At 41.2% G+C, this 26423-nt stretch overlaps 2 protein-coding genes across 6 annotated transcripts in view; both read right to left on the reverse strand.

Annotated features, from left to right (window-relative positions):
- On the reverse strand, positions 1–2485 carry LOC143391536 (serum amyloid A-1 protein-like). 2 transcript variants are annotated; one of them, XM_076844250.1, is made up of 4 exons: positions 2466–2485; positions 1937–2028; positions 673–811; positions 1–223 (listed from the first exon to the last, which is right to left on the reverse strand). In XM_076844250.1, the coding sequence occupies exons 2-4, from the start codon at positions 2022–2024 to the stop codon at positions 85–87; spliced, it is 366 nt and encodes a 121-aa protein (XP_076700365.1). In that variant the 5' UTR covers positions 2025–2028; positions 2466–2485; the 3' UTR covers positions 1–84. The 2 variants fall into 2 exon arrangements, with proteins under 2 accessions (XP_076700365.1, XP_076700364.1); XM_076844249.1 differs by having other exon boundaries at positions 2446–2485.
- A 17117-nt stretch (positions 2486–19602) lies between these two features.
- The window catches only part of Hps5 (HPS5 biogenesis of lysosomal organelles complex 2 subunit 2), a 39037-nt gene continuing 32216 nt past the window's right edge, over positions 19603–26423 (reverse strand). For all 4 annotated transcript variants that reach the window (XM_076846970.2, XM_076846967.2, XM_076846969.2 and 1 more), the window contains 3 exons: positions 24763–24869; positions 22397–22667; positions 19603–20585 (listed from right to left, as the gene is read on the reverse strand). In XM_076846970.2, the coding sequence (XP_076703085.1) occupies positions 20525–20585; positions 22397–22667; positions 24763–24869 (439 nt within the window). In that variant the 3' untranslated portion in view covers positions 19603–20524. The remainder of the gene's footprint in view (positions 20586–22396; positions 22668–24762; positions 24870–26423) is intronic.

Raw genomic sequence — 26423 nt, forward strand, 5'->3', positions numbered from 1 at the left:
TATGTGGTCACAGGATGCAGTGATTTCATATCCCAAACTTTGGGGACTCACAGCCAGTCTCCTGATACAAAATGAAGATGAAGTTCAGTATTTATCAGGCAACCCTTTAGGTCTGTAAATAATAGGATCTTCTCCTCTCCTGTTGGCTCTGTTGTCTTCCTGGTCTTCCTCCGAGTCCTCAAGTCCAGGGCCAAAAAATCTCAGAATGTTATTTCTGGCATCACTGAAATCAAGCAAGGCAGCAAGGAGATTCCTCAGCAGGCTGATACACCTCAGGCTACCCTCCTAATTCTATGCTGTCCAGGGAATGGCTCTGAGGGGAGTCCAGGAAGATCAAGGAAGAGGGGCTGAGATACCACCCCTGTCTGGCACAGCCCTACTCAGCCTGTCTCTTCACCCTGAACCTGGATGAACAGCACCAGGGAGGGAGGGTTAGGGATCACTCTGTGGCCCTCCCTTTCTCTAGTTCTGAGTTGACACACATAACCTCAGCCATCTCTGGCTCTGTCAGTGGCCCAGGCCCTGCACTGGCCATGGTGGAGGGCTAGACAGAGTGGGCAGGAGGAAGACTCAAGCCTCACAGAAACCTGCTGCCAGGATCATTCCCTCCTGATCCCCAGGGCAGCCAAGCTCTGCTCACACAGGCCTGGCATCCCCAGGAACCTCCCCTACCTGATCATTTCAGCAGCCCAGGCACCCCCAGGTCCCCTTCGGGCAGCATCATATTTCCCTCGGGCATAGAAGTATCTTTGTGAACCTATGAAATTCGCTTCATTCAAGTCCCGGATAGCTCTCCACATATCCCAACTTCCTGAATTGGAAAAGAAAAGACAAAAGGGATATAAAAAATACATAAAAATCGTGACAACACCTTCAAAGGATATCCAGGAATTAATATATTCAAGATTTCATCCTGTGATTTTTGCACCCATAGATATCATGGGTTGAGTGGAATCGTCTCCTTCCTAGCTGGCTTCTGCAAGTCACTCTAGTGAGAGTTGTTAGGGGCCACACCTGTTTGTCTTTGGTGGTCCACTGTGCTGCGGTGAGCTTCACCATACTTAGCTGTGCTATGTTTAAGGACAGAAGGGAGGTGTCACTGTCAAACAGGATTCCTCAGCTTCAGCACTGTTGAAAAATTGGGTCACGTGGTTCTCTGTTGTTCAGGGCTGCCCTGAGTCCTGTAGGATGTTCACCAGCGTTCTGGTCTGCCACTAGATGTTGGCAGCACATTCTCCCAGTGGGACAACCAAAGACATTGCCACACATTGAAAATGTCCCCTGGGCCAGCACATTACACCAGGTCCAGACCCACTGTTCCAGAATGAAGCTCCATGTGATTAGAAATTGCAGTGAGGGAGGGGGCATCCAGGAGGGGAAAGCCTGAGTGGGCTGCACACATGAGGCACTTCTGCCCTGACTCCCAAGGAAAATGTACTTCTGTACCCTAAACGCACATCACTGTGACATGAGTGCCTCTGGGCAAGCTCAGTGAACTGCACTGATGCTGTGGTTGCTTGAGGAGACCCTAGTGTAGTGGTTCTCAGCTGGATTGGCCTGTTTTGATCACCTGGGGAGATACTGAAAGTCCTGATGCCCAGAACACAACCCTGCCCATTCCTCAGACTATATGAGGAGGAAGAAAATCCAAGATTCCACAGGGTTTAAACTCCAGGTGATTTCACGTGTGCCTGACATTATTGACAATGGAATTTTAGGAAGTGGTGAGCAGACACATCAACTGGGCTAAATTGGCTTCATATATAGCTCATTGGAAACCTCTGCTCTGCCACCTGCTTTTTTTCAGTCCCTTTAAAGAAATGCTCCTCAGTATACCTGGGGCATCCTGCCACACAAGGTAGCACAACATAAGACTGGCTCCAGTCCTTCAGAGTGCACCAAGTAAACCCTAGAGCCATCTCTTCACCACCCTTACCTAGAGCAGCTTCCTTCATGAATGAAAAAACCCCACCGCTGACTGCCAGGACCAAAGAGCAAAACACCAGGCCTGTGAGAAGCTTCATGGTGCTGAAATGAAAGAGAGGCATAATCAGACACAGACGAGACTGGCACCTTTCCCTTTGACATTTATATCCTAAGAGAGCCTGGTTGTTCATTCCTACTGGTTCTTATTATAGTCCTAGTAGTTCCTCTAGGAAATCTGGAATTGGAACTCACTTGGTATCAAAAGCCTTCACTCTGACCCCATCAGCCCTGAATCCAAGTCTGTCTGAGAGAATAGCATGGTGGCTCCAACAGAGGATAGGGGAGTAGGGACCAGATTGCCACTCTAGAGGAGGCTATAATGCATTCTCCATGTGTCCCCTAAACCCAATCCACACCACACATGAGATAAATAAATAAATAAAAATGTAAGGGATCATTACGTTCAAAGAAAATCACATCTTAGGAAAGAGAAAATAGAGTATGGGTTTAAAAACTCACTCCTTGCACTTGACAATCACCTGATGTCTGGTGGAGTGGATCTGCTGGTCGCTGAAGGACAGGGAGAGAAGGCTGCTATTTATCCTGAGCCTTTCCCTCTGGGGTCATGGGCAGGGAGGGAGAGCCAACCTGCATTCCTGGAAAGTCTCTGCAGGTCATTTCCTATAAAAATCTGCAATAGAAGTCTTACTGGACTCTAGGTGTTCTTCATCCATGGGTCATTTTCCTCAGTTGTGCAATTTGAAGACACAACAGAGCTTTGCTCTGCATTTGGCAGCTCCATGAGTCAGGTGAGCAGCTCTGCTGCTTAGCTCTGAGAGAGAAGAGGTAATGGAGATGAGGCGATGGAGGGGCAGGGAAAGAGCACTAAGATGGTGCCCCAGTGTGCTGTGAGGTGAGGAGCAAGAGGGGCTCCTGCAGCCAGGATCTTGCTTTCCAAGTCACTGACTCAGGAAGGGGCCTGCTGGGCCAGAGGGCAGATGCTTCAAAAGTTAAACCCTGCTGGGTTTCTATCTACAGTCTTTGAGCTACAAAACTGGCAGGCTAGCCCCACACACCTCAGGTGTATCTAAGCTCTCATCTCTAAGGCATAGAAAATATCTGCTCAGTTGATTTAGCGAATTAGAAAATGTAAATCCTACAGACCCACATAGTGGGAGGAGAGCTTCTGGGTGTAAGGAGCTAAAGTGTAGTTTAAGAAGCTTATAATAAAGCACTATGGAGGCAAAATCTGCAGTGGGAAAATGGGAGCCCAATTGGGAAGGGTTAAGCATCCAGGCAGGTGAAAGTTGGGGAGAGCACTTTGAGCTATATTACCCTATGGGTTTTGCAGGGTGGGAGTGTCACTATCTGGCCTCTTTCACTGTGAATCTCAGCCAAGTAAGCCCTGCTCTGCAGGAGCTGGTGCTGGAAATGAGTTCCAGGGCTCCCACAAGAGTTCAGCAGGGCTAAGGCTTGTATGCATGTGAACAGTCACCAGCTCTCAAGAGAAAACCTCTCATTACTTACCTTAACAGAAAACATTCTAGAAAGAGAATTCTGGGCACCATAGTTCATCCTAAAGAAAGGAATATCATTTGCAAAACTCTCTAAAGTTGGGTTAAAGAGAAAGGCTGATTCTGTGCCTGAAACCAAATGAAATTGATTGTTACCCCTTCCCTTTGCTGGATGCTACTTGGAGCAGCAAGGGCTATTGGTTCACCAAACCACCTGCTTCTTTAGTCAACAGTTATATTCTCATTTTTTAGTCATAATAAGTTTTACAACTCTTACACTCTTTTTAAAAATGTTTTTTTGTGTTACAGTTACACATAATAGTTGGATTCATTTTGACATAATCATACATGAATGGAATTTAATCTACTCCATTTCAGTCCCCAGTGCCTCCTGGTTCCTCCCCTTTCTCTACTCCATTGGTCTTTCTTCTATTTATTTTTTTAATTGGTGCTTTATAGATACCCATAAGATGGAATTCTCTGTAAATTTTTTTAAAAATATTTTTGTTGTACATAGACACAATACCTTTATTTTATTTACATAGTTTTATGTGGTGCTGGGAATAGAACCCAGGGCCAACACATGCTTGGAAAGTGCTCTACCACTGAACTACAACCCCAGCACCTTTTTGTGAATAATTTTGTCAAATTAATTCTGCATTTTCTTCCTTTCCCATTTCTCTTCCCTCCCCCCTCAATATCCTTCCTGTACTCCACTGATCTTTGCTGTACCCTCCTGAGATCTTATCTCCTTCCTTTGTTCCCTTACTTTCCTCTAGCACCTCCATATGAGAGAAAACATTAAACTTTAGATTTTCTGAATCTGTCTTATTTCACTTTGCATGATGATCTCTAGGTCCATTCACCCATTACTGGCAAATGTCATGTTTTCATTCTTTTTTATTGTTGAGTAAAACTCTATTGTGTCTATATAGTACATTTTCTTAATTTCTTCTAGACACTCACATTCTTAATTGAATAATATGTCTAGCATATGAGAAAAGAGAGATATGTCAAGATTTTATTTTTACTTTACATCTTGTATGTATCAAATTCCAAGACCTGAGTGACAGCCATCCCTATTAGACCCTGGAAAATCTGTCCATGGGCCAGTGTGGTGATGCATGCCTATAATCCCAGTGACTTGGCAGGCTGAGGTAGGAGAAATTGGAAGTTCAAAGCCAGCCTCAGCAACCAATGAGGGCCTAAGCTACTTAGCAAGATCCTGTCTCAGAGTTAGATGATGCTTTTTGGAACACACTTTGGAACACACACTTGTAAAATGGACATCTGTTTCTAAAGCACTTACTTTCAATTACCAAGGTTCTGACAATGTAAGATCGTGTTTGTGATTACACAGTTGAATGGATTACAATATTCATGTATTAATTACACCAGAAGGATAGGCTAAGGAGTTTTGTTGCTGTTTTTTGTGATGCTAGGGATTGAACCCAGGGCCTCATACATGCTAGGTAAGAAATCTACCACTGAGCCATATCCCCAGCCCTGGTGGGTGTTTTAAGAAAACAAATTCCTGGGCCAGAATGTTGGTGGTGCTGGTCAGCAACTTTGAGTGGTCTTCAATAGTATCTGTGTTTGACATTTTCCCTGTTTTATAGGTAACTTGTACAGAGAACATTGCTTTGTTGGGAAAGAGAGATAAATAATGTGGCACAGACTCAAAATAGCACAGGTCAAAGAGGATCTGTGGGAGATGGGGAGGTAAAGAACGGAGAAATAGCAGTGGGGACCAAAAGGACATAGATCCTACTGTTCCACTTTAAAAGGAACTGCAAGAGGAGCACCCCTTGGGTGAAGATGAACATAAAGTGTGATCCACAGAGCTAGGGTGGTTTTAAGTTGTTGCAATGGTGGATGAAGTAGGCAGAACAGTCTTCTGGCTGCAGCTCACCATAGGCAAAAGGGGAAGGGAAGGATGGAGATTGACCCAGAGAGAAACTATCTTTGTGCAGTGAAAGCAGGTCAGGCTGGGAGAGATAAAGGCAACAGTGGCTTAGCACATGGGCCAGCAACAGAGGATGGGGTTCTTTCTTGCTCTGGTGCTGAGTGTAGGGTGCTGTGCAAATGAGGGCAGATTCTTAGGAGCCAGCAGAAGAACCTCCCCAGAGGCCCACATGGACTGCACAATGAAGCCATGGGGATGCCCTCCAAATCTCCTCCCACAGGGGCTAATACTACTATTCACAGAAGTTCTGGACAGATGGAGGGCACTGGGAGGAGGGTACATAAAACATGGTGGAGTGAAATGTAGATAAGAGCTAAGGTTCCAACATGTGTGCAACTGGAAGCATCTATGAGTAGGAAGTTTGCTCTTAGAGCTGAGCACAGCCTACAAATGTGGATGCAATAGGTCTCCTAGGCCAAGTCTGCTTTTTGAGCCCTAGACAGAGGAGTCAAGTCTCCCCCTGAGGATGGGGTGCTCCGGTTATCTGTGTACTCATGGAGTCACAAACACTTTGTTCCTCTGTCATATGGGCACATGTCCTAGGAATGACTCTGTGTTACTCATAAAGATGAATGAGCTGAGCTCTGGGGCATTTGCCTGAAATCACAGAGCCTCAGGAGGCTGAAGCAGGAGCATCACAAATAAGTGGTCAACCTAGGCAACTCATCGAGGCCCTGTCTCTAAATAAAAAGGTCTGGGGGTATACCTCAGAGGCAGAATGCCCTTGGGTTCAATCCCCTCTAACAAAATCAAAAAATACAGCTAAAGATGAATCTGCCTCTAAACCCTCTCTCAAGGGAAGCTTTAGAGCATCTAAGGGACTCTTTCAAGTACCAGCACCCAGGACACATTCCACCCTGTGGCTTATGCTCTTCCTACTCTAGTTCTTGGCCTCCAGAACATCCCAAATGTTCCTTTCTTGGAATTTGTAAACCCCTTGACAAGAGGAGGTGTGGATTATGGTAAATCCCAGGTTGAGTGGTTTGGATTGGAAGAATGCCATAAGGCACAGCAATCTCAGCTCTGGCAGCCAACACCTGAACATTGTCCCCTTGCTGTCTTGCCATGCTTCTACCACAAAGTTCCATTACTAAACACCCCAATACCTTTCCTGTAGAGGCTGTGCCACTGGGTTCCCTCCTAGCACAGATCCTCAAATCCAGCCACCTGGACTTGGAAGCAGCTTGGCATTGAAGTGAAGAGCCAAGTCTTGGACTCAGACAGACCCGGTGTGACTTCTGCTCTGCCATACTGACGTTGAAGGGGGGGTTGTTTTCACATCCTCTAGAAGTGCAGATGACATCTGGTCAAAGACATGATTCTTTAGAGAAAGGCCACCTAGGAAGTTGGACATCAAATGTGTCTATGTTTCTAGGTAGTGGGAAGCACTCATGTTACTCTTGGTCTTCAGAATTTCACAAGTTCAATCATGCTTCCCTTAAAGGCAGGGATGTGTTCTGACTGATGCATGAGGCTATCACGCTGTTGAATGGACATCTTCGAGTGAAGGTCAATCAGTCCATGTGGCCTCTTGACTCCATCAGGACACACAGTGGATACAAATGTATGAGACTGCTGCTGGCAGCACAGGGCATAGTGTTCTACAGCAAGGCTTTCTTTTACTAAGAAGTCATAGTGTAGACTAGGAAATACCAATAAAATGTGGGGTAGAGTCAGGCTTGGTGGCTCATGACTGTCATCCCAGTGACTTAGGAGGCTGAGGCAGCAGGATCACAAGTTCAAGGCCAAGGTCAGCTACTTAGTGAGAAGTCTTAAGAAACTTAGAGAGACTCTGTCTCAAAATTAAAAAAAAAAAAAAAAACAAAGTCTGGTATGTAGCGCTGTGGTTAATTGCCCTTGGGTTCTAATTTAATCCTCAGTACCCCCCCCATAATAGTGTGACATAGTAAATACATAAACAGTAACATAGTCATTTATTATCATCATCTACTATTATATGCATACAGAACTTTTGGTGTAATACTTTTATGTAACTGGCAGTGTTGTAGGTTTGTTCACAACAGCATTACACAAACATGTGACTAATAACCTGGAGTACAGTGTTATTGTGGTTATCACATTGCTAGGTGGTAAGAGTTTTTCACTTCTATTATTCTATGAGCATGACTTTGTCTATTCATGCATCAGTTAGTGAGTGCCTTCTATGGGACAGCCACTCCATGACGCGTTGGGCAGAAAATGGGCATCAAATCCAGGCTGTGTCTTCATAAAAATGAGGCTTATAATTGGGGGATAATGATTATAAATATATAAGAGAAATCTCACACTTATTTGATGATAAAACCTGTAAGATTCTGATCAATAAACAGGAAAGATTATGTGTACAAAAATTTGATTAAAGAAAAAGTAAGGTTTCACCAAGGATCCTTTGATTGTATTCTCCCTAAAGAACAACAGTCTCCAGCTATTCACATCATTGCCTGACCCCTTCCTGTCCACCTTAAAATAAATGAAAATGGCTCAACTCTCTTTGGACTTCCGCCCCAGTTCTTGCTGCCATACTGTTAGTCCACCCAGGATTGCTGCAGTGGGCAGCACAGGATAGACTTCCCTCTTGTTCCTCTTCCTAACAAGCTAATTGTCAGGAATGAAGGAGGGCTTGATTAAGGACATGGATCCTAATTCTGTTGCATTTATCCCTTCCTCTGAAGCCCCTGACCTTCATGAAAGCACTATTGAGCTTTCATGTTTCAATTTCCGGGCTCCAGCAGATCCTGCGCCAGACTAGGACTTAGTCCTGCGTCTCCTCTGCCACTTATTCCTGTGTCTCCTCTGGCAGAGGCTTCATGCCTCTGCAGCCTGCTGGACTTCACCCAACAGAAAGAATCAGGGCAGAGGACATCAGGGGGAATGGGGTGGTGGGATTCAGTCCCAGCCCACCATAAGCAACAGCCAAGTCCAACCTGGTGTCTGGAACCACTGCCATCACAGTACAAAAGAGTTCTGCCTTGTGTTTACAGATATTTTGTTGTCTTTCTCATCAAACATTTGCAACAAAGAAGAGTAAATTATAGACAGCTCAATATCCAAAACTTCTTATGTAATTGTATAGAACTGATGAAACTAAGAACTGATGAAATTCATTTGGGGATGGGAAATCATTTTAAGTCACAATAATGTTTCCTAAGTTTTCTGTAAATTCCACTGAAAATAACCAGCACATTTTATGTAACATCATTCACCCTTTGGCACCATTAGGTTACTCACATATAAATCGTTAAGAAAATTTTATAATTTTGAAAAATAAAAAGGTTTTCAGCATAGACAGACAATAAAATATGTCAAAAAAAGTGACTCCTGCCAAGCATGATGGCACAGGCCTGTAATTCCAGCCCCTCGGTACACTGACTGTTAGAAATACCAGGGTGCCACAAGGAATCAAACATGTACTTGTAAGTGACTCAGCAAGGTAAATATTACTTGTGCACCAGGGCATGCTATCAACGAAAATCCTGCAAGCAAGCACACTTGGGCAGGCAGTTTACCTGTTTTTATTCCTAACACAGTGCTACCCATTACTTTGATAAGAGAAGCTCAGTATTACAATCTACACAATTGGCTAATCTTAGAATTGGGGAAGGCAAAGGATAAAGCTTTAGTTAAAATGGCTATCATTGAAACTTGTGTCCCAATTAAGGCTAAACACTGTATTTTGAAAATGGACCGTAGAATTTTCCATTTCTCACATGAGACACGAGGATTATAGTTCAAAGCCAGCTTCAGCAACTTAGTGAGGCCGTAAGCAATTTAGTGAGACCCTGTTCAAAAAATTTTTTTTAATATAAATGGCTAGGGATGTGGCTCAATGGTAAATTGTCCCTTGGTTAAATCCCCAGTACCAAAAAAAAAAGTGACTCCTTCTCTGATTTTCCTATGACAGGCTGGCAGGGATGTTCGGGAAGTGTTTTTGATTGCCTTGTTGAAAGTCTATTTTTGTGTGTGTGATCTCTCTATTTTACAACTTTGCATAATCTATTTCACTCATTGTGCCTTTAAGCTAAGAGACATAAAGCAATTTGAAGTATAGGCATCTAGTTTTCTCTCAGGCCCTCTTCAGTCTAGTTTCTGGTTGGTTCTAGAACCTCAGGCATGGTACATTGCCTCTCTCAGACTTTAGTTGAACTCATCTGAAAAATGGACACAATGCTCAGTTCACAGGGTTCTTAGGACTGACATAAGACAGCCACCTAAAGCACAAATTTAAGCCTGTGTTTTCAACCCTGGAGCCTTTTTTAGCTCCCATGGTGCCCAGAATGTGATGTCACACCTGGCCTCTGAGTCTCTGGACTCGGTCACTCTCTTCTACCATGGTGTCCACCAATAAGAAACACAGGCTGTGTGGGGCCGGGATGTGGCTCAGTGGTAGAGTGCTTGCCTACATGTGTGAGGCACTGGGTTCAATTCTCAGCACCACATAAAAAAATAAAGATGTCCATTTACAGCTAAAAATATTAAGAAAAGAAAAAAAAAAAGAAAGAAACACAGGCTGTGGGACTTCGCTCCCAGTTCTCCTCTACATTATTCACTGTCCCCAATCCCGACCTTCTTGATTCTATTGATACTTTAAATTGCAGCTTTTCATGTTCTCTTTTGTGAAATCTTCCCTGAAACACACCCCAGACAATCAACCCCTTTTTTGGTCTACACGGAGCTCACACTTCTGTCACTGTAGTGGAGTTCTGCCTGGTATTATCTTAGAGCTCCTCTAGGACAAGCCTGGGCTGGTTGGTCTTTACACTCCCAAATGTATCCCTAACATAATCAATAGTAGAAATTAACATTCTTTTTGCTCCTGGGACACGCTAAGATCTTTCTGGTCACAGTGCCTTCGAAATTGCTGTTCCCTCTTCCAGAACCCTGTTCTTCCAGTTGTGCATCTGGTTTTTTGTCTTGGGTTTCAGTTGAAATCACCACAACAGAGAGGCTTTGCTTGACTACCCAATAAAATGGCAAGCTAGTCAGTTTCTATCTCACCTCATTTATAGTTTCAGGATCTAAAGTAGGTTTTTTTTTTTTTTTGTGTGTGTGTGTGTGTGTGTGTGTGTGTGTGTATTCTCTCTCTCTTCCTTAAAAAAAAAAAAAAGTTCATGAATAAAGAACCCTATTTGTGACTAGGGATATGGTTCAAGTAGTAGCGTGCTCGCCTGGCATATGTGAGGCACTGGGTTCGATCCTTAGCACCACATAAAAATAAAATAAAGATATTGTGTCCACCTAAAGCTAAATAATAATAATAAAAGAACCCTATTTGTCTCTAGCAAAATGTGTCAAAGTGACTGGCTCTAGTATGAAAACAATAAATATACCTTTTATTTATTTTTTAAGGAAGACTCTTAGGACACAGCTTAGACAAACTGCTTTTTCTTAATATTTTTTTGGTTGTTGATAGACCTTTTATTTTATTTATTTATATGCAGTGCTGAGAATCGAATTCAGTGCCTCACACATGCCAGGCAAGTGCACTACCACTGAGCCACAGCCCCCGCCCAAACAATAAGTATTTCTTAAATGAATTTATTAAAACTCATTTTAAGAGAAGAAAAAAAAACAATAAAACTAGAAGACATTATTGGTGGTGTTTTGTTAAAGCAAGTTCTATAAAACTCGGTAGCAGAGACTTGTCTGGCATGAGCACATTCTGAGTTCTATCCCCAGCATAAAAAAAAAAAAAAAATCTCTTCTTCTTTGCTGTCTAATGAAGTGGTAATATTCTTCTATCCTGTGTTATCATATTATCAATATTAACTGAGCCAGGCTTAACACATGATATAAAGTAGACTGATGACTATATTTTCTGTGCTCACTGATTTTCTCAGCAGTCAGTAATTTTGGTTTCTTTTGAAAAAGGGGTGTGGAACTCTTTCTGTGGGAACAAATAAGATTCAACATAAATTTTCAATTTTGTCTTCATTTTCACAAAAGGTAAGTGTACTTCAAGGTCAACTGTCATGGAACATTTGGGCTGGTGTTTAGAGGCTGCCTCCTCTAGAGATGTGTCAATCAATGAATTCAAACATTAATTGAGTAAGACCTAAAGTCTTCCTGGAGGGTGATTCACATTGGGAGAGGCTGTGGGATTAGTCACCCAACTGAGACTTTGTTCTTCTCATTTTGAACTGTGCAATTACCAGAAGTCAATCTACCTGGATTAAAATAAATTTTTAAAATTTGTAGTAGCAGCAAAATCCAACATGGAAAATTTACCATTCAGGATTGAGTAAAGTCAAATTTTTACTTTTACCAGAAAGTCTGTGTCAATATGATTAGTTAACAAATTAAAAGTCCTTGTTATGCCCTCTGTGTCCTAAACACTCTGCAACTACCTGGTTCCCGTACTTAAGAGACACAATTTACACCATAGTGATTCAATAAACAAAAAGTACTTTCAGGTCCAAGTGATTTCCCTTCCAACTCCCCTTGCATGCAAGCTGATTGCCTTCTTGGAGATTCACATATCTTTGAAGTATTATTTCATTCTGAATCTCTGATGAGACGCTGAGGGCACATTCCCCAGAAGCAAGGGCCTCCACCTTTCTGAGGCCTAGCAGAGAGGAGCTCCAGTTTCACAAAATTTCCTCCCAGGTATGGGGAACTGAGCCCATCAGCACTTATAAAGGGAATAGGAAAATGATGACTGAGCCCCTGCTGGGCTCACCTGCCCTCCTGGCATACAGACGTGTTCATCTCTAGATGCAGCACATTCAAGAAAGGTATGGAATACTGGGCCTTGAGACCAATGAGAACATTTCAGAGTCAAAGAAGAATGGATCTTGAGGTTTCCTGGGGCTCAGCTGGCCACAGTGTGTCCCAAATCTATTCCCATCTTCCACCAGCACTCCCCATTGATTCAACATTTAACATGGGATTCCTCAGACAGACAGGGAGCCATCAGGGGTAGAAGTATCTTAGTTTTGTTTCCCTCACCCACCACATTGCCAATGGTAATCTTAGGAGCTCCCAAACCTTACTTTCTTTAAATGCATATGGGCCAGTACTTCACCTGCCTCTCAACCAGTGCTCCTGTCTTCCTGATTCAACATGCTTCTCTTTCCCTGTTGGTGTGTGTGTAGGCGGGGAGGTTGTTGTGGTGATGCTTGTTTCATTTCTTCCTAATTACCAGAAGTTTGGGCCCTCTCTTCTGCTTGAAATAATTGTAATGATAAGATTTCTGTTTTACAATATGGGTTTTATTATTATTCAGATATGGCAAGTCCCACAGAATCATTGAAAAAAAATAGTTGGTTATACTCACAGATCCCCAAAGTTGGGGATGAACTGTGGTACGTGGGCCAGCCTGGGAAACAGAGGTGGGTCAGGAGAAAAAGAGCAAGGGAAGCATAGACAAAGCCTATTTTGGGAGTTCTGTGGGAAACTCTCCTGTTTAGAACATCTTCAGCCTCCATTCACAACTATGCTCCATTCTCCCCTTTGCAGACTTGTGAGGAGGCTAGGGGAACCTCTACAACAGGTTCCAGGTGTTCCAGAGCCCTTGGCCAGTCCAGTACCAGTGCCAAGACTAAATGGCCTGGAAGCAGTGGATGAGCATCTCCAGCCTGGACAGTGGTGTTGTGTACTCTCTGTCCTGGAGCCACTCACTGATGTCCCTGCCTTCCTCCATCCCACCACCTTTACCCATCGGGCTGGTATGTGCTAGAATCTGGTGCACAAACACACACTGTGCCCCCTACCTCGGGATAAGACAGCAAAGAGCTCTTCCCACCTTTCCCCTGACTTGGAGCTTGGCACATTCCCAGGTGGACTGCCAATTTATTATACAACACTCTCACTGTCACCATGTGGACTTCCAGGATTCAGCTGGGTAACTCGAAAGTCCCCTGCACTACCTTGCCACACTCAGAAGCCAGTTTTGTCAATATTTGCTAATTGTGCAAGCAGAGCAGGAGTTTTATGTGCCTTAGAGCTGGGAGCCCAGTATGCTCAGTGTGCTGTAAGGTGCCTTCCAGGACACAGGAGGTTTGCTGGGGCTAGCCTGTCTGTTTTGTAGCTCATGAAATCAAAGGGGCTTAACTGCTGACACTTGCTCTGGCCCAGTAGAACCCATCCTGACACAATGACTGGGAAAGCAAGGTCCTGGCTACAGGAGCCCCCTGACTCCAAACCTCCTGCAATGCTGTAGCTCCCTCCTTGCCTCTCCACAGCCTCAGCTCATCCAACACTGACCAGTAGAGCTATTTGCCTTACCTAAGGCACAACAAACGTAAATATTGCCCTCACAATTGAGAAAAATGATTATAGAGTCCAGTACATATTCTTTTGCAGTGTTTCTACAGAAAATGATGTGCAAGGATGCTCCCTGGCACCAAGCCTGTCTCTACCTCCCTGGCCATGATGCCAGTGGGGAAAGTTCAGGATAAATACCAGAAACATCTTCCTGGAAGCCACACACAAGCACCTCTCTCCATCAGACATGAGGAGAGGAGCAACTTTCTAAAACAATCTTACTCTGTTCTCTCTTTTCCAAAAAGATTATACATTCACTTAAAAACATTATCCCAGTTAGTATTTGTTCCATGTGAGGTCTGCCCCCAGAGGACTTGTGGAATGCATTGTGTGTGTTTGTGCACATGGGCATGCGTGTGAGTATGTATGAAAATTAAAGGCTAGTGATAGCAATTGTATAATAAATGCAGAAGAGATTGGATTTGTTGAGACTGCATATTATTCTTTGCAGCAAGGACTGCCTTGTTGGTACAAAGGGTCTGAACACTTTCATGAAGGCTGAGCCAGGGTGTGAGTGGTGGTGGTGGTCGGTGAGCGTCACACAAGGCAGATCCCTGCACCCTTCCAGAATCAGACCCTCTCCCTCCCAAGGCCCCTTGAGTGTGTTACTATTTCCAGTCCTTTACATGTCTTGGCCTCCTCACTCCCTGTCAACTGTGTTTGTCACCTTACCACTGCTCCCAACATCTTAGTCCTCAGTATTCTGTGTCTGGAATCAGGGAACACAGCCATAGGACTGGCCCTAGAATCCTGCCCCAGCACCTGCCTGGTCTTCTGTTCCTTTCTCAGCAAGACTACAAATGCAATTTTTCTCAGCGAGACTACAAATGCAATTATTCACCAATTTCTGTCCATCCTAAGAAATATCTCCAAAGTACTTTCACTCTGGGCTGGGGATGTGGCTCAAGCGGTAGCGTGCTTGCCTGGCATGCGTGCAGCCCGGGTTCGATTCTCAGCACCACATACAAACAAAGATGTTGTGTCAGCTGAAAACTAAAAAATAAATACTAAAATTCTCTCTCTCTCTCTCTTAAAAAGTATTTTCACTCACTCTATTTACATTGACTTATACAAAATTTCTAGAACAATCCATGTCTGAAAGGGAAGCTTAGTGACAACATCAGAACAAGTGTCAGCTGATTTGTGTGGCCTTTGACCTGTGTGTCCTAGAGGAAGGAGGAAGGCACTTTCCTTCAGGAGCCTTTCCCAGCAGGGGGCAGTCTGCAACATCCTTACTCTGACTATTCTCTCCTGCGTCCCACAGGTTATGAAATTTGGATTTCCTTTGGGTGAAATGTGCTGGCTGAGAAATACAGTGAAAAAAATCACATGACACAGAAATAATTTTGAGAAGCAAGGGTGGAATGGCTGTGCGACTTTAAGTTCCTGCTTCCAGGAAGGAGAGAGGGAGGGAGAGAGAGAGAGAGAGAGGAGCCTGTGTTTTATATATTTGTACAAGGGGGCTTCAAAGGGTTTTAGTGGAATGTTCTTTTGCCAAATAAGGCAGGAGGGGGCCTGTACAAACCCAATGGGTAGTGCTCAAGTCTGGAGCTACAGAGCAGCCTCTCTAGTCGAGCAAGGACTGAGAGCACCATGTACTAAGCATAATAAGTCGCAAAACGACTTGCAATACCAGACCAAAATCTCCTTGGCTCCAAGGCCGAATAGAGGCTATTCAGATAGCTCGGGGTGGCCCCCTACACAACATGCTACTTATATTTAGGAAAGCAGCTCACTAAAACAAAAGAATCTGAGTTTGTTAAAAGAATTGTGGGTGTCTTGTCCATAGCCCAGTTCTGCTATGCCAGAGGGTAGGTGGCAGATGGGCCAAAGAAAATGCCCAGAGACAACATGGGAGACATAGTTTATTGGAGGAAGCTTAAAAGAGATCAAAAACTGTTCCAAGAAGAGTTCAGTGGTGACAAGCTGACAACACATCTTTCTGTTATGATTTAGATATTACAGGTCTCCCAAAAGCTCATGCGTGAGAAAATGCAAGAAAGTTTAGAAGTGAATTGATTGGGTCATGAGCATATTAATCAGTGAATTAATTCCCTGATAGGGATTAACTGGTTGGTAACTGTGGGCAGGTAGAGTGTGGCTGGAGTTGGTGGTTCACTGGGCGTGTCCCTTGAGGTATATATTTAGTCTGTGGTGAGAGGAATCTCTCTGCTTCCTGGTGCCATATCCCCAGGTGTTTTCTTCTGCCACGCACTTCTGCCATGATGTTCTATCTCACCTCAGATCCTGGCTGTCTATGGACTGATACCTCTGAAACTGTGAGCCCCACATAAACTTTTACTCCTCTCATTGTTCTTGTGAGGTCTTTTGGTCTGGTCAGCGAAAAAGCTGACTTTTCCTCCCGCTGTTTTGCCAAGGAGGGACTCCTCCACAGTCTGTCCCGTGGCAGCCAGCTGGACCAGTGACATATACACAAAAATGAACAAGGTTTGAGACTTGCTCTATTTCACTTCTTCAAGTTGGCAAAAGGATAAACGGCTATAACAAAAATATTCTAAAATGTAGATGCTTACGGAATACACAAATTTACATCACACTTAACAGTGCTGCAGTTGCCAAGGGCTTCGGCCCTGTACTGTCCTTTGGGTCCTTCCAAGTTGTTGTTCTATTTCTCTGTACTGTGCTTTGCCACTCAAAATGCCATCTAAATGGTACAGAAAGCTCAGTCCTTGTTCCTGATGCCAACCCAATAATGAGAAAATGGTTTCGAGGAAAAGGAATAAGAAGTTTTATTACTTTCCTAGCAAAAAAGCAGGAAAAGCTTCTTTGACTCCAGTCCCAGAGACTGTGAATCTGTCCATCAATGGAAATAGGTTTTTTTTGTTGTTGTTGTTGTTTTTGTTATTTGTTGTTGTTGTTCTCTTTAGTTATACATGAAAGTAGAGTGCATTTTCACATATTATACATACATGGAGTATAACTTCCCATTCTTGAGATTGTAAATGATGTGGAGTTATACTGGTTGTGTCTTCATATATGAAGGAACATAAAAAATTATGTCTGATTCATGCTGGCTTGTCTAATCCAATCAAATTCTATTCTTCCCTCCCCTACCCTTGTTTAGTGTTAGCATTCACATATCAGAAAGAACGTTAGGTTTTGGGGTTTTTTTTTGGTATTGACTTATTTCACTTAGCATGATAATCTCTAGTTTCATCCATTTACTGGCAAATGCCATAATTTCATTTTTCTTTATGGCTACTATTCCATTGTGTATGGATACCACATTTTCTTTATCCATGCATCCGTTGAAGTGCAACTAGGTTGGTTCCATATTTTAACTATTATGAATTGAGCTTCTATGAATATTGATGTAACCGTATCACTATAGTATGCTGATTTTAAGTCCTTTGCATATATACTAAGGAGAGGGATAACTGGGTCAAATGGTTAGAACAAAGACATTCTAAAATATAGAATTCCAAGTTTTCTAAGGAATCTCCATATTGATTTCCAGAGTGGTTGCACCAATTTGCAATTCTACCAGCAATTTATGAGTGTACCTTTCTCCCACATCCTCACCAACATTTATTGTTACTTGTATTCTTGATAATTATCATTCTAATTGGAGTGAAATGAAATCTCAGTGTAGTTTTAATTTGCATTTCTCTAATTGCTAGAGATGTTGAGCATTTTTCAAGTATTTGTTGATGACTTGTATTTCTTTTTCTATTAACTGCCTGTTCAGTTCCTTTGCCGTTTATTGATTGGGTTATTTGGTTTGTTTTGTTTTTTGATGTTAAATTTTTTTAGTTCTTTATATATCCGGGAGATTAGTACTCTCAGTGGGCATTTTTCCAGGCCTTTCTTCCATTCCTATTTGTTCCACTGGACCAAGATTGACAGGAAACCACAGGCTCCTCATTAGCACAGTTGTGCTGAATTGTGCTGTTCTGCCTAGTTATCCATAAAATTTAGTAGGATCTGATTTCTAGTAAACTAAGGATGGGAAGGTTGGTTTGAGCTGTGACCTCAATCTAAAGCTACTTTTCCTGACATGAGGGTAGGAAATTTTTCTGCCACGTGCCGTGAAGGGACAAAGCCTGAAGGGACAAAACCCTAACAGAATTTCAATTTTGGGATTGTCAGTCTTGAGCAAGAACACAACCAGAGAGGCAATGTGCAGAAAGCACCCAAGAATCAGGACTCAGGATGAGGGAAAACTTGGGTTCTGAAACTGAGAAAAAGAGTTTGGTAACAATCTCATAGAATGTGGAGCTCAAGAGTTTGGGCTTTATTCTGAAAACAGAGGGGAACTGCCAAAAGTTTCTAATTGGGAAGTAGCAAGACCAAGGCTGTGCCTCAAGAGGAAAAGGATTCTGGCAGTGGATCTGCAATTAACTTCCCAGGAGACCAAGACAATCACTCTTTCTCAGGGGCCTTCATTTACTATAAACTAGGAAAATGCTGATTCTAAATCTAGGAATATGGGGTGGGTGGCAAGTTGAGGGAGGTTAGACTAGTTTGCAGACCCACAGATTCCAGATTTGGGCGGGATCCCTGACCTTTGTCTTAATAAGCTTCTGTGACCATCCATGGTCACCTACCTTTTAACATGCTTGACTAATTGGCAGCAATCCCTGAGGATGACCTTTAAAGGTCACTGGAGCCAGCCTCAATGGTCTAGGCAGGAAGGAATGAGAATGTGTATTGGTGGAGAGTGGGAAAAATGACTAATGGAAAACACCATCGACACAAAATTGAAAGGATTTACCTATTAATTAGAAGTGAGAAAAAAGGAGATGGAAGAAGCAAAGATAACTGCAAGGTTTTGACCCTTGATCAAAGTAATGACAAATTTAATACAACAAAATTAATTTCAATTTGATCTTCCCACTCTCTGATCCATATAAATCCACTTTCTATGGGTCTGAACACTAATAGGAGAAAATGATGTTCTAAACCTTTCAAATGACTAACATTATTACAGACACCATCTGCATGTTAGTCTCATTTAATTCTAATAGATAGCTCAAATCTCATTCCATATGCCAGGTACTATGCTGTATACTTCACATTCCATCATGTCATTTAATCCACAAATCACCCTGAATGAGAGCTACTATCATTCCCATTCTACAGATGAGAAACTAAAACTTAGGAGAAATGAAGTAACTTCCCCAAGGTCATTGAGTTGAAGAGCAGATGTTTAGGCATAGGCAGTCTGCCTTGGCAGACATCTATTGGCCATTATACTACACTGTAGCTGTTAAACAGTGGTCAAATCTGGAAACAAAAGTGAAAGTGAAGCAATAAGAATTACAGTCTAGTTTTTTTGTTTTGTTTTGTTTTTCTGTTTTGGTAAGGAGTGTGAGGGAGGAAGCAATCTGTTTAGAATTTCTAGGCAAGTGATTGATGTAATCATATTTGAAAACACTGCCTAATAACCAAACATACTGTTTAAATTTAAATGTTTAACTAAAGATTTTTTTTCCCGTTTGCCTTGGAAGATAAATTTAGGAGATATGAGTTGTGTTTGTTATGTTTGAAAATTCCCTGTACCCTTCTGGTAAAAGGATTGCTGTAATATGCCTTGGCAAGGGCTGTCAGGAAATGATTGCACAGTGGTGTCAGTTTATGTTGCTTGTTATTTCATTTTTTTCTGGATCCTCTTTCAGTCATGCAATGATAATGACTTATACTGACAGTGAAGGGAGGGCTCTCACTTTCCTAAAGGTAAACCTCAGTACAGACTTACATCCAATTTAAGTCAATGAAGCCAGAACCCAGGTGATGCTAGTGGGAAGGTTTCCCACACTTTCCAAAGTTCTAAACCAACTAACTCTGTAAGGCCTCCTTTCCCTGACAAACTCTTCAATCCACCTGCTGCATCATGTTCAGGTGTCATGTGTATATACTACAGCAATGTGTATCTGTGTTCTCTGTTATAAGTGAGAAAAAAAGGAATGGACATTCAATGTATCTAGCACTTTATTCTCCACATTTTCGTGCATATGGCTCAAAAACAGACCTCATGTCAACATTTTGTTAAAATGAAAACTTGCATCAGCTTTTAAATTTATTGGTAATGTAATATACTATGTAAATGTACAACAGTCTAACAAGTGACAATCTAGTTACATAGCTTAAATAATACAAGCACTTGCTACTGTCTTTAATAGTACTCAAGTTTCTCTTATGGCTTTTTAAAAATAATTTTGAAAGGTGCATGATTCTCTTGGGCTTCTCTGTTTATGAAAAAAATTAGAGACAACATGTTTCCAGTAATGAATTAGTCAACTCATATATGTTCATGTTAGAAAATGTCAAATAAATACTGGGAAAAATACTTTATATTAACTCAATTTTATATTTGGGTGATTTTAAAAATATCTAATTTGAATCTTCAGTATTTCATTTGTTTTATATGTCAATTCATTATCTTATGTCCTATTTCAGTAGTTTCTAGACTGTCCCAGCAAAAATAAAAAAGAATTCAATTCCAGGTAATAACATCATCCATCTCCATGTGACAAAAAATTTCTGCTCCCAACATAGGAGCCACACTAGAAAAAAATTTCCCCCAATCCACTAGTGAGAAGCAAATATACTGTAGTTTAGAATGAATACTGCACAGCTGTGAACATTCACATTCTGAATCCAGAAAACAAGGATTCCTTTCAAAATCCAGATTCCTTTCAAAATCCAACATTGGTTGAGGAATGCTGAGGTTACAGAGCCACAAATGCCAAGAATACAGACACTGACAACATCAACCCTGATAAGGCTGGCAGGGTTTCAGTTCGTGCCTTTCCAAAGGTTCAGGATCATGATTCATTGTTGTTATTGTTGTTTTTCCCAAAAATGTGATGACATCCTACCAAATCTTCTTCCATTAGGGCTGCTGAGACCAGAGAAACCGATCACATTTTTCAAGCATGCTTTGTATCAAGGCTCTGAAATCCCAAAGAAAATAAACAAGCACATTTAGCTACAGTTGATCATTCTCTACACAAAACATTAAAACCTATAAAAGTTGATTGATCCAGTAAGTCAAAAGACAAGAGATTAAAATCAAGAGCGAAAGGCAACCTATGGAATAGGAGAAAATATTTGCAAATCATATCCAATAAGGGTTAACATTCAGAATATGGGAGAATACCTACAACAACAAAAAGAACAAATAACCTGATTTTAAAATGGGCAAAGGGCTTAAATAGTTACTTCTCCAAAGATGTTATACAAATGGCCAATAAGCATATGAAAAGATGCCCAACATCACTAATCAATATAGAAATGCAAATCAAAACCAAAATGACATATTACTATTATCTCACATCCACTAGGTTAGCTACTATTAAAAAAAAAAAAAAACAGAAAATAGAGTTAGCTAGGACATGGAGAAATTTGAACCATTATGCACTGTTAGTAAAAAATATAAATAGTATAGCCACTGTGGAAAATAGTATGGAAATTCCATGTCTGTATATTCACCCACAAGAAACAAAAGCAAGGTGTAGGAGGGATATTTGTGCACCCATGTTCATTGTAGCACTATACAAAGAGAAAGTAGAAGCAACCCAAATGTCTTACAACAATAAATAGATAAACAAAATGTGGTATATACGCATAATGAAGTATTATTCAACCTTAAAAAGTCAGAAAATTCTGTTAACATACAACAACTAAGAAGAACCTTGAGAACATTGTGTTAAGTGAAATAAACCAGTCACAGAAAGAAAATACAGTTGAGTATCTCTAATCCAGAATTCCCAAACTTTTGCTAGGCATAGTGGCTCATGCTTGTAGTCCTAGTACTTAGTAGACTAAGGTAGGAGGACTACAAATTCAAAGCAAGTCTGGGCAACTTAGCAAGACCCTGTATCAAAATAAAATTTTAAAAAGGGTTGGGGATATAGCTCCGTGGCAGAGTGCCCCTGGGTTCAATGCCCCAATGCCCAGTACTACTCCCCCGATCCCCCAAAACCCCAAAACTTTAAAGAAGGTTTGAATTTTGGAACATTTCTGCTTTGGGATTTTTGGATTAGAGATGCTCAACCTGTAAAATCTATGCAAATATTCCAAAATCCAAAAAAATTCTAAAACCTTAAATACTTCTGGTCCCAAGCATTTGAAATATGATATAGTCAACCTGTACTATACAATGTTACTTAGAGGAGGTAGTTAGAATATTTAAATTCATATAAACAGAAAGTAGAATTATGGGGCCAGGCATAGTGGCGTATTACAGCAGCCTGGGAGGCTGAGGAAGGAAGATTGAGGGTTCAAACCCAGCCTCAGAAACTCAGCCAGACCCTGTCTCTAAATAAAATATAAAAATGGCTGGGGATGTGGCTCAGTGGTTAAGCACCCCTAGATTTAATCCTTGGTACAAAAAAAAAAAAAAAGGTAGAATTATCTTTTTGTGGTGCTGGGGGCTGGGGATCAAACTGAGAACCTCAAGCATAGTAGGCAAGTGCTCTATAAATGGGCCACACCCCTACAACAGTCTTAGAGAATTGAGTATACGTCATATTTGGGTACTCATATTAATCCAAATAGTGTCTTGGTTATGATCATGAATGAAATTCTACTTTAGTTTCTTCCCTTAATCACCTTAACTACCAAATCAGTCTCAGTCTCCCCATCTGTTAGTGAGGGGTCAGGACTAGATGATCTCTACAATCTCATCTACCTCTAAAAATTGGGGGAGGGGGTGTTGTACATTCTCCAAGCACCATTGAAAGGCATGATAAACTGGCATTACCTCTGCCTTTTCTCAGCAATCCTCAGGATATCACAGGTTCTGGTAAATTTCTCTGACAACTCAAGGGCCAGACCACACTCCTGTAGCAATGACCATGCTGGATCTGGACCCATGGCCTTAGCTAACAGGAGAGCCACATTCTCTGTGTTGATGGGGGAAGGCCCATCATTGAGGTTCCCATTTAGTGACTCCTGGGGGACTGGACTTGAACTCTTCTTCTGTACAAGATGTAGGAGAAGCTTCCATTCCTCCACAGTCTCTGGGATCCAACCTACACACACACACAGAAGCAATGTTGGCTCTGACCATTCTTAGTACACTGCCTGCAGAGAGGAGATAGTAGAAACTGCAAAGACATTTAATATCAAAACAAAAATATGCAGAAACATAATTTCATCACCATGGCACAAAATTTTCTGAATATATGTTAAATAAATAGTTCATGATATAGAAAAGTCTCAAAATTAGCTTCAAAATCCATTCAATAGCTTACTGAATGCTCTGTCATGTGCCATGCTATGCACGGGATATGCAATGATGAACAAAAGACAATCCTTACACTCTTGCAGATTTGACAATCTAGCATACAAGACAGAATTAAACATAAAAATATATACTTATAAACTGTGCTAAGTACTCTGAAGAACAAAGAACCACTAGAGACAACAGCTGATTTTGTTTACAGAAAGACTATGAGGAAGTGACATTCAAACAAAAACCGAAAGATGAGACAAGCTCAGAGGGCATGTTCATGTGGCCCACAGAATGCACAAACTTGGAGCAAAGAGTAAACATAGAGGGAAGGGAACTGCATTTCTGATGCAGGAAACATGGAAAACAATGTGACACAGGAAAGAAACTGGTGGGTTCAAAGAATTTTTATAAAAGCCTATAATGTATAAAGGTAGCAGAATGAGTAAGATGATAAGGCCAGGTCTTAAGGACCAACTTAAGAATCCAGAATCTGGACTTTTCTGAGTTCAGCAAAAGGAGTTTCAGAAAAGAAATTGCATAATTCAATTTTCATTTAAAAAAAATCATTCTGACTACTGAAGGGAAATGGGTTAAAAGTGGTTAAGTGTGGAACCCAAATAACCAGTTATGAAGTTGTTGCAACAGTCTAGGCAAGTAGCCAGGATGAGAAATTAAAGTGGATAGATATGATATATATATTTGGTAATAAAATCAACATGACTTGGATAGTGACTGACATAAATCACAAGGAGAGAAAAATGTCAAGAAAGGGCCTTATTTAATACTTTGGGAGTAAGAATTCTTAATATTAGTATAATTATATTAATAAGATATTGGGAGCACTTTCATCTGGGTTGCGAAGACTAAGAGATTATTTATGCTTCTTGAATTATCAACTTTTTTCTATAACAAATACGTTGTAACTTTAGACACACAAACCAGTTTTATCTTTTCTGATGATTCTTTTATATATATATATATATATATATATATATATATATTTTTTTTTAATACTCCAGTTTAATACTCTCAGTAATTATAGATATAGCTGGATGCTCAGAGCTGACCCTTGCCAGTCAACTGGCTTCTTGCTTCTGCTTTAACTTTCCCTGTCCCACACCAGCAGGGTTGAAAAAAAGTTGTAGTAAAGGATCACAGGTCTTTCCACTGAGAAGCGAAGGACCTGAAGGCATGCTGTCAGCATCTGTGCACTGAGATGAATACAGCAGCACTACAAAACTGACCAAGACCACCTCTCGGAGGGCAGGATGGACTTTCAGACTTCAGTTATCAGTGTGTTAAAGTCCTGGCCTTCTGACAATTATCTTATCAGTGTGAACTAATGAAAAAATTTTAAATGGAAATTATCGAAATGCCTGTGAATGTTAAGTTCATTTTAATGAATTAAAACTTTTGACTATCTAGTGAGAAAACATGATGCAGTAAAAATACACAAGCACAAATTCTGAGAGGCCTGGGTCTGAACACCAGCTCTAGAATTTACTAGTTGTGTGATTTGGGTCATTTAATTTTCATTTCTCGGCTTCAGTTTTGACATCTGGAAGATAGAAATAATAGTAACTATCCCCAAGAGTTTGTTATCTCATTTAAAACAGCATATGGAAAACACAGCATTAGTGCCTGACATATAGTAAGCACTCATCAAATAGAAAAGGAAACAGATAAAATATAAGTATGTATATGTGTGTGTGTGTGTGTATATATATATTTTGAGAGATATATACATCTTTTCAAAGGACACAAATTAAAAAACCCTACAAATTTGATAATTACCTAGAATGGTCATTAAAATGTTTACCAAATTCCCTAATTTAAAAGTCTGGAGAGACTTCTAAAATACTCAATCAAGTAGCTGGTTGGCAAGTACACACCATTATCCCCTTCCATCAGGCTCATATCATCCAGATACACAATGTTGGTGAAGGCCTCTCTTCTTCTCTCCAGCTCCAAACAGAGAGTAAGATATCCAGGCCAGAAACTTAAAGAGAACAAAGTTGAAGAAAGGAATAATACAGTGAATTTATCCATAACTGTGCTAATAGTAGACAGTAGCCACATGTGACTATCTAAATTTAATTAGAAGTAAACAAAATTTAAAAGTCAGTTTTTCAGTTGACCTGTCCATCTTTTAAACATTTGACTGAGAAGCGAAGGACCTGAAGGTATGCTGTCAGCATCTGTGCACTGAGATGAATACAGTAGCACTACAAAACTGACCAAGACCACCTCTCGGAGGGCAGGATGGACTCTCAGACTAGTGATTACCTTATGGAACAGTGCAATAAAATATTTCCATTATCATAGCAAATTCCATTAGACCACTCCAATCAATAGCTTTAAAGAGAAAAGCAAAAGCCAGGCCCAGTGGCACATGTCTGTAATAAAAATTACCCCGGAGGCTGAGGCAGTAGAATGCAAACTCAAGGCCAACCTCAGCCATTTAGTAGTAATACTCTGTCTCAAAAGGTAAAGTGCTGAGGATGTAGTTCAACCCCAACTACTGCAAACAAGAAAAAGAAGGAAAAAAAAAAAGCTAGTGACATTTGAGTCCAGGCACCCATTATGAGGCATTTAAACTTTATATAGATTCATACACTTTTAGATTCAATTCAATTCTCCCAATGTACAAACCTTGGAAGTTCTCCTGACTCTTCCCCTTCCTTTATTTGCTGTATAGTAAGTCCCACTGCATTCTCCTTTGAAACATCCATAGGATGTGTCTTTTTTTCTGCCCCACTAATCACCAATCCACTCATATCTGAATTAAGGCAACAACTTCCTAGACCTTTCTGGCTTCATACTTTATGTATAAATGGTCTTTTTTTTTTCCTCCTCTACATTTTATGTCCTTTCCCTTCCCTTCAATTCCTTTTCCCTTCTAGTACTAGGAATTGAACTTGAGGAGTTGGCCCTTTTTGTACCAAAATGTCTAAAAGGGTCTATATAGGTAACTAAATTCTTCTGACCAGCTTTCCAGGTCTTACATCTCATCATAGTGCCAGGAGAAAGAGATAAGGTTGGAAGGATAGGGAGATGGGTCCCTGGGTAACTTCTTGGGCAGCATCCCTCTTTTGGGACCCCTCCATCTTTGGGAGCTCTGCTTTCTTTCTATTACCTTAATAAATCCTGTTACTTTGTTCTCACCCTGTGTCTGTGGATTTTATTCTTCAGATTCATGAGACAAAGAACCCAACCCCCTGCTCCATGATACAATCACCCATCAGTCCCATCCCTCATTATCAATGAATAAATATGTATTAAGTACTTACCACTGTATAAATTAGGCAATGTGGAGGAAAAGAAAGATACAGGTTCCTCCAAAAGATTATTACCCAGGTAAAGCCATAAGACAACATCACCAGGCAATAAATAATCACTCATGAGTGATGTGGATAATAAGCAGTGGCAGTTTTTCTTGCCCTTGCCCTTACTCTTTCTCTTACCAGACCAGCCAGTCTTCTGGCTCCTCTTAAAATGCAAATCTTACCCAGACTTCAGGGCTTACCTCCAGAATCTCATCTTCTCCTAGAGT

This window comes from Callospermophilus lateralis, chromosome 2, assembly GCF_048772815.1.
Source record: "Callospermophilus lateralis isolate mCalLat2 chromosome 2, mCalLat2.hap1, whole genome shotgun sequence".
Lineage (NCBI taxonomy): Eukaryota > Metazoa > Chordata > Mammalia > Rodentia > Sciuridae > Callospermophilus > Callospermophilus lateralis.

Excerpts from the sequence above, each read along its gene's own strand:
- LOC143391536 (XM_076844250.1), bottom strand. The coding sequence starts at position 2,024 with ATGAAGCTTCTCACAGGCCTGGTGTTTTGCTCTTTGGTCCTGGCAGTC. Across the intron at positions 812-1,936 it reads CATGAAGGAAGCTGCTCTAG|GAAGTTGGGATATGTGGAGA; the intron begins GTAAGGGTGGTG and ends TTTCCAATTCAG. Across the intron at positions 224-672 it reads TGGGCTGCTGAAATGATCAG|TGATGCCAGAAATAACATTC; the intron begins GTAGGGGAGGTT and ends GCTTGATTTCAG.